The 8,856-nt window shown below is 43.5% G+C and overlaps 1 protein-coding gene across 4 annotated transcripts; it reads left to right on the plus strand.

Moving 5' to 3' along the window:
- The first annotated feature begins 462 nt into the window (after positions 1 to 462).
- LOC122992462 (protein NYNRIN-like) lies at positions 463 to 8,856 on the plus strand. 4 transcript variants are annotated; one of them, XM_044366255.1, is made up of 3 exons: positions 463 to 2,509; positions 3,848 to 7,901; positions 8,092 to 8,856. In XM_044366255.1, exons 1-2 carry the CDS (start codon positions 1,270 to 1,272, stop codon positions 7,630 to 7,632), a joined length of 5,025 nt encoding a protein of 1,674 aa, XP_044222190.1. In that variant the 5' UTR covers positions 463 to 1,269; the 3' UTR covers positions 7,633 to 7,901; positions 8,092 to 8,856. The 4 variants fall into 4 exon arrangements, with proteins under 4 accessions (XP_044222190.1, XP_044222189.1, XP_044222191.1 ...); XM_044366254.1 differs by having other exon boundaries at positions 8,111 to 8,856; XM_044366256.1 differs by having other exon boundaries at positions 3,848 to 8,856.

Raw genomic sequence — 8,856 nt, forward strand, 5'->3', positions numbered from 1 at the left:
CATATCAGCATCGACATCCTCCTCATTCTCATTCTCATATATAATAGTATGTAGAATATGTAATATAATACTAATAACAACAGTCATCATCATTAAAATTATCATCAAAATAAGCATCTTCATTGTTAACATCATTTATATCAAAATTAATTATGATAATTGTTATGGATATTCCATAACTGACCAGGACAACAGAATGTCAAGCTGTACTCTTCTGTTCTCTCAAACAGAAGATAACACATGTTGTTTAATAAACCAGGAGCCTCACAGGCGAACCAAGGCCAGAATGCAGGTCATCATCAGACGCAACAAGACAAACCAAAGATACAGATTTAGGTCATAGGTTTATGATTCGGAACTGACGAACTAGTTTCTATGATTGGCTTAAAGGCTGGTTTTGGACTGTGAGGGGCAGACGAGTTAGGGGACACCGTACGAACAGGAGGTGTCCCTTGAGTCGCTCTCCCTTGCAAGGTTCTTCATTAAAGTTTTCCCAGAATCATCATACGAAGTTTGGTTTGGTCTTCTCTTCTTCAAACTGACAACTGCCAGTGCATCAGCTCCGAAAATCCACAACAATTTGGCGTCACGAACAGGATTTCAACACAACAAAGACGTGGTAAGTGCATAATTTTATTTTATTATTGTGCCTTACCATGTCTGCGTTTGACGAAATCACAAAGAAACTGTGCATCACTTTCACTTTAAAGGTGGTCACAAAGTGAACAAAAAAAAAAGCAAAAAGCTGATGGTTAAAGAATCTAAACACATGAAAATGTGTTGAAACTGTGCAGTGATAAGCAGGTGCAAAGCATGTGGTTGTGAAGAGGTAAAAAAGGCAGAGTTGAGTGAGTCTTAACTCCTGCAGTGCCACAAAAGTGGCTGGGATTTCTGGGCTAGCTTCGGGCTACGTCCGGCACAGGGGGACCCACCTGAGGTTTAAACTATAGAAAAGACGTTTTCGGGGTAGGATTTGGCCTATTTCGTTTAAGCCAAGATCGGGGATCATCCACTCTGTGTCCTGTGAGAAATGTTTTCAGACTTGGGATTCTAAGTCCTAGAGTCGGGCGCCGGTAAAAATTTTTTCAAACAATAAACAGTGTACACAAGACGAAGAGTTGCTTCGTCGGTTTGGCTTCAGATCACTGCTATTGCACCAGGAAGAGAGGTGTAAAAAAAGAACTTCGGTGATGCTGGGAAAGTTTTGATGTGTCTGTTTTGTGTTTGATGTGTTTGTTTGTGTGATGTTTTTAATGTAAATGTGTTAAAATGGGCAACAACACGTCTAAAGCAGTGAGTAGAACACAATCTACTACAAAATTAATTCATTCACCAAAACACAAGAGAAAGAACAAATCTGTTTCAGTAGGAAACAAACGCACCAATTCAGAAGTAAAAGGTCAATCTGCCATTGATAAGCTTCCCGAAGCAAACCCCCACACACTCACAGATGCACAATATAGAGCGATGTTTTCTCCACAATCTCCGGCGGGAGTTGTTGGTAGATTGAAAGGATGGGCTTTTGTGTTTCCATTTTCTTCCCTTATGAATCAGTGGACAGATGGCGAATGGCCATACGAAGGAGCGTTTGATAGAGATAAGCTTCAGATTGCTGAGTACAATGTTAACCCAGATTTTGGAAATCCATCTTGGGATAGTGCGTATATGAAAGATTGTGTAAATGTGTGGTTAACTGTTGCTCGTCAGAGGTGTGGAGTGAGTCTGGATGAAAAAAGAGTTGATCGTTTTTCTGATGAGTTCAGAGCAGCAGTGGAGAACTGTGTTAAATGTGTGACAGCATGTCACTTGCCTATGTTGGAAGCAGAGTTGCAAACCAGAGCTACAGAAATGATGAAAATTAAACAGAGGCATGGTGAGAATGTGAAGGCCATTTCCAAAGCTATCATATACGGTTGGGCAAAACGGCAAACTGATGCTCCCTCTCCACAAACTTTGTTGACCATTGTATCCAAAGCTGGAGTGCCTTTGCAAGAGTCACACACAAACAAAACAATGATTTCAATTTTTCCACAACTTTCACCTTCAAACCCCTTTTCAGCTGCTAACATGACTGATCAAACCATTTCACAACAAGCAAAGACTGACGATGAATTTCTCTTACTAGCCGCAGCTGTTGAGGGACAAAGACTACAGACTGAAGTAGAAAGGGAAAGAGACAGTCAGGCTGCTAGAGAAAGGGAAAGAGTTAAACAGGAAAAGAAAGATAGAGCCGACGAAGAAAAAGAAAAGAAAGCTAATTTGTCATTCAAACAGGTAAAAAGCCAGAAAAGAAAGGAAAAGAAAAGACATTTAGCTGCCGTTGCTGAAGAAACAGAGATAGACACTCAGGACAGCTCAGGAGAAAGTGAGGTAGAACTTGAGTTACAAGGAGCCAGAGGTAAGGGGGAGGAGTCTGACACAGACCATAGTGACGACACAGAACCTGCAGTCAGGCCAAAGATGACACAGAGACGACCCCACACTGCAAGTAGCAAAACTCAGAGACGAGGTACAACTAGAATGACACATTCACATCTGGAAAGACATACAAGATCGAAAACTAACATTTTAGAGCCCCCTCTAAACATTACATCCACCTCAATAAATGCTCCAAAAATCATGGTTGGCAACACAGCTGTCTGCAAACCATGGACTCCTGCTGAGATAGTTGGAATGACACAAAATGCCCCCAATCCGACCACAAACCCAGATGAATACTGGGGATGGTTAAGATATGTATGCTCTGTGTATAACTGTCTGATACCTGATGTTGAACAATGAATGCTGGCTCATACAGAACGGAGTGGGATTTGTGCAAAGGTGAATTTCTTTTCCCTGCTCGGACAGAGGATGGCCAGTGGCCTCCTCATAGAACCATGATTGACTGGTTAAATGAAGAAGCAAAAACAGCAATAAGAAAATGTGCACGACAGCGCACTGACTTTAATAAAGTAATTCACTGTGTCCAAGATGCATATGAAACTGTACCTGAGTTTGTTAACAGATTTACACGTACTTGGGATAGCAATGCAGGAATAGGACGAGAAGGAAATGAATATTTTGTTGTTACAACCTTTGTGCAAAATCTAAAACCAAATGTTGCAGCTGCATACAAATTGTCTGTCACCGATTGGCAAACCAAAGACTGGAAAGCAACGGTAAACAAAATGATGGCGCTAGATAGGTGTGAAGTTTTTGCTGAAGACAAATCTGCCTCCTTCCCAAAACAAATGTTACAGCATGCGCGACAGGGGGGTGGACAACAGCATTTCAAAAACAATAACAAGCGAAAACCGGGAAAGTGTCACAAATGTGGGAAAGCGGGACATTGGGCTAATGAGTGTAGAAGTGGTCGTCGTCAGAACAAGCAAAATTACCCATTCCAGGATCACCAAACAAGGAATTTCCAACAAACAGCCCCCCTTGCTTTACCACAACAACAACAACAACCACTACCACCTCCTCCACATGTTGATAATGTGAATCATGGACAATATTACAATCAAGCATAGGGAGGCCATAGAGGGGCAGGATCAGAAAAAAACATTTCCCATTCAAGCAGCTGTAATTCGACTTTCAAAAGATCCTTCAGAAGATCCAATAATGCCTGTTGAAGTAAATGGTAGTAGAGTTGACATTATGGTAGATAGTGGGGCCACAATTTCCACTGTTAAAGCTGATGAGCATGTATGTACACCAACACCTAATTTTGTCACCACCGTGGGTGTTTCCGGCGTTCCTGTTGTTGAGCCACTATCACAGAGAGCTAAAATAACTGTTGAAGGTTCAGATGTGCAACATTCTTTCCTGATTTCTGAGAAAAGTCCAATTAATCTCATGGGACGAGATTTACTTTGCAAGCTACATGCCACCATTCAATGCACACCTGATGGATTGTTTTTAAGCCTACCTGATGTGAAGGCTGCTCATGCATTTCAGTTTTTGAAAACTATTGCTGATTGTTTGTATTGTTGGTCATTGACTGATTTTAACATGGCTTCCAGTTTCACAGTATCTAGCATTCAAAAAATTGCTCAAATTTCACCAGCATGTGCAACACAGATGTCTGCCATGAGGCCTGTACTACAGTGTCACTGTACAGCAGCATTTAACCCCCCAGAGGTGTACAAACAATTAGCTGATGTGTTTTTGAATACACAAGAGGGGTTGGAGTGTGAACAATGTTTGTTTGTTGGTCCACAGGGATGTGCAATTCCAATTCGGTTATCTGACGCACAGCGCAAATTGGTTAATGATAAAGATTCATTTCCATACATCACTGTAGCTGTCTCTCCTGGCTGTGACCCACAACAGCTTGAAAGCATGGTGGCACAGTGCCAGGCATTGAGAGGAGCTGCGCAGACTCCTCAAACTCAAACAATAACACACTTGGGCCTTGAGCTGTACATGTTATCTTTAACTGAGCACATCCAGCTACCTCAGAGTAGGTTTGTTTTGCAACAACCACCCCTCCCCACACAGTATGGGCCTCCATCAGAGCTTTCAGAGGTTCCATCTATTTTATGGGCTAAACATAAAAACCATGTGGGTTTTGTGAATTCGGCTCCACCTCACGAAGTCACACTCAAACCTGGTGCTAAACTACCAATGGTCAGGCAATACAATTTGCCACACAAGTCAATTGCTGGTATTGAAGGTGTAATTCAGTCTTTACTGGATCAAGGTGTGTTGGTTCAAACAACAAGCCCATGTAACACACCCATTTTACCCATTCCAAAAGCAAACCGCCCAGATGAATGGCGTTTTGTACAAGATTTGCAAGCTATTAATAGCATTGTAGTGCCAACAGCTCCAATTGTGCCAGACACAAATTCGATTTTAGCTTCACTACCATCCAACTCAACACACTACACAGTCATTGATTTGAGTTCAGCTTTTTTCTCAATCCCGTTGCATCCAGATAGCCAGTATCTGTTTGCATTCACATTCAAAGGAAAACAGTACACCTGGCAGCGTTTGCCTCAGGGTTTTGTCGAGAGTCCTACAGTTTACGCAGCAGCAGTGAAACGGGACTTGGATGACCTCCACTTTCCAGGGGGCTCCACTCTCCTACAGTATGCAGATGACCTCCTGATAGCTTCACCATCACAGGAAGCTTGTCGAACGGACTCCATCTTGCTCCTACAGAGACTAGCTGAGTGTGGTCATAGAGCATCACTTGCCAAACTGCAATTTTGTCGGTCTGAGGTGACATACTTGGGTCATGTTTTGAAAAATGGACAGCGCCTGTTGTCACCGGAGAGGTTGAAACTGCTGGTTAACATGCCTCCTCCCACAACCAAGAAACAAATGCTCTCGTTCTTGGGGATGGCGAATTATTGCAGACATTGGATCTTTGAGTATGCTGCTATGGACTCTGTTTTGCGAAACGCCACACTGCAATCAGCTCCTCCCAAGGTGCAGTGGACTGAGGACATGAACAAAGCTTTTCAGGACCTGAAACATGCTCTCACCTTGGCTCCGGCATTGGGGCTGCCGGACTATCATCAGCCATTCCATCTGCATGTACATGAACGAGATGGCTTTGCTACAGGCATTCTCGTGCAAAAACATGGGTCTCATTACCGTCCAGTTGCGTACTACTCCTCTCGACTAACCCCTGTGGTTCTTGGCATGCCAGGTTGCTTAAGAGCGGTGGCCGCCGTTGCCATCATGATTGAGAAATCTTCTCCAATTGTACTGGCTCATGACTGTGTTGTGCACGTTCCACATGCAGTACTTCACATCTTGAACACATCTGCTACCCAACACATGACAGCTGCACGTCGTTCAGGCTATGAAGCAATCATTCTTCATAGTCCACACATCACTTTAAAACGCTCACCTCCATTGAATCCAGCTACTCTCCTTCCATTGATTGACACAGATGATGAGCATGATTGCATCACAACTATTGACCTGTGTACATCCCCAAGGCCAGACTTGTTGCAGACACCAATACCCAATTCTGATTTGATTTTTTACACTGATGGTTCAGCTAGCAGACCATCTGATAGCACACATCTAGCTGGCTATGCAGTAGTTAACGATTGGGGGGTAGTAGAGGCAAAAGCACTGCCTCCAGGTACCTCTGCTCAAGCAGCAGAACTGTATGCTCTAACTAGAGCGTGTATTCTTGCTTCTGGTAAGGTGGCTACTATTTACACTGACTCAAGATATGCATTTGGCGCTGCTCATGATTTTGGCCAGTTATGGAAGATGAGAGGTTTTGTGTCATCTTCTGGAAAACCACTACAGCATCACACTTTGGTTAATGACCTGTTAGATGCTATTTTGCGCCCATCTCAGCTTGCAATCATCAAATGTGCTGCTCACACGAATGGAACTGATCCTGTTTCACGAGGAAATGCAATGGCTGACACTGCAGCCAAACAAGCGGCACTTTCCTCTCCCTCTTTGGTACTTCAATGTGCCTCCACACAACCTACCAATCCAATTCCAGTTCCTTCCGCTAATGATGTCGTGACAATGCAAAATCACGCTGATGACAGGGAGCGAAGTCTTTGGTTGCGTAAAGGTTGTAAAGTTGACGCGGAGTCTGGCTTGTGGCTCCACCCTGATGGTCGACCGGTTTGCCCTCGAGCTCTCCTTCATGTACTGGCACGTGTGACGCATGGTCCAGCGCATGTTGGAAGAGGGGTGATGAATGATGTTATTCGCTCACAGTGGTTTGCTCCAGGCATTACTCAAGTTTCACAAACACTTGTGGATAGTTGTATGATATGTCAACAGACCAGAAAAAAGAATAGCACAGTGAAACATGACCACTTAGAACCCCCATCAGGTCCTTTTGTAAATATGCAAATAGATTTTGTACATATGCCAAGCTCACAAGGCTTCAAATACTTGCTAGTCATAACCGACAGGTTCTCGAAGTGGGTAGAAGCTTTTGCAACGAAAAAAGAAGATGCAAGAACAGTTGTAAAGTGTCTGCTAAAAGAGGTAATCCCTAGGTACGGAGTGCCGCAGGGAATAGATAGCGACAGAGGTCCAGCTTTTGTGTCAAAAATCACTCAGGGACTGTCAGAAATCTTAGGATTTAAGTGGCAGTTACATGTTCCTTATCATCCACAGAGTTCAGGTCAAGTTGAGAGAATGAATGCAACTATCAAAGACAGATTGACCAAAACAGTCCTAGCCACAGGCCTGAAATGGCCTGATGCACTGCCGATTGTGCTGTACTCCATTCGGAGTGCACCAAGTGCAACTACAGGACTGAGTCCTCACGAGGTGCTGATGGGAAGACCAATGTCCACAGGGACAAGTCCCCCACTGACACCACACAAAGCTACTCTGCTTTGGACGGATGAGTTCATGACTGAGTATGTGAAAAGACTAACAGAGATTTTGAGAAAGTATCATTTACAGGTGGCTGACAGACTCCCCAAACCATCGGAAGAACCAATTCATTCCTTTCGAGAAGGTGACCTGGTATTAATCAAATCTCTGGAAAAAGTGTCTTTGTCTCCTAGGTGGAAAGGTCCATACCAGGTGCTGCTGACTACTAGGACGGCCCTGAAGGTCGAAGGCAGAGCAGAATGGATCCACGCCACAAGGTGCAGACTGGCCCCCCCAACCACTGGCGGAGGAGAGCAGAGCCCTGGCAGGTAACCGGATGGTTACTCCTTTTTTCTCTCCTGTTTAGTAGGTTCGGGCAGGGGACAGGTCAAGTCGGTCCAAATGAGAGAGAGACAGGAGTCTCTCTGATTCCAGGCGAAGGAGAGCGGAAAGGCTTTCCTTCTCATGACACAGTCGGTGCCATGAACCCAGTGCCCCATGGACAGGGGCGCCCTTTGCAGAATGATCCAGAAAATGCAGACCAAGAGCCAGATCTTGGACATACGGACAAATCAATGAGCCCATTGGGACTCTACAACACTGTAAGTCCTGACAAAACAGTGAGATACATTGACAATGCTGCAATGAGAGAGTCTGAAGAAAAAGAGTCAGAAAAGACTGATGGACATATTTTACCAGCTCTCTCCCGAGTTAAACGAATTGTGAATTCTATTGTTTTTAAATGTCCTATTGACAGATGTAAAATGAATGATTGTAATATTGCATATCCAGTTACTTTTTCTCGAGGTAGATGGCGGTGGTCTACATATGATAAAACACTGTTTGAGACGAAGCAGAGTTCATCCACGTCGACGAAGGAGGATGGATTCCACATCACCATGCATCGTATGTGCTAGTAACCTCTCCATGGTGATGGCCCTCTACTGTACGCAAAGTGCATGGGTTGAAGACTTCACTTTGTGATTGATTTGTTTTATTGTTATGATGTAATCAAATGTTTGTATGACTCCCCTTTAAGTTGCTAGGATTTCATCTAGTAAGAGGCAGGAAGTGTCTTGTCTTAGGTTGTTTGCGCATGTGACTGGTGACCTCTGTCAATGACCTCCTTTAACGCTTTGGTGTTCTAGGAGATCTTCTTTGAGGATTTGCCTCACTACTGCCCCTGGTGGTTGGAAGACAGAACTCATGGGTCACATGACAGTTGTTTTAAAGGGGTACATAAGAGGGGTTTTTTATCTAATTTACTGATTGTTTGCTTTTATTGTTATTGCATTATGTGTTTAAATGATTATGTGTTTTGATGATTTTACTTTTGATTTTGTTCAATGCAATTGTTGATTCTTGTATTACTTTTGTGTGAGAATTGTTATCTGTTGTGCGGATGTTGTTTCTACTCTGTTTGTGCCCTTACAGTCCACCAGTCCAGTCATAAATTGGTAATTTGTATTGATCTTTTGATCAATAAGAGGGGATTGTTATGGATATTCCATAACTGACCAGGACAACAGAATGTCAAGCTGTACTCTTCTGTTCTCT

Source organism: Thunnus albacares, chromosome 11, assembly GCF_914725855.1.
Source record: "Thunnus albacares chromosome 11, fThuAlb1.1, whole genome shotgun sequence".
NCBI classification, from domain to species: Eukaryota; Metazoa; Chordata; class Actinopteri; order Scombriformes; family Scombridae; genus Thunnus; species Thunnus albacares.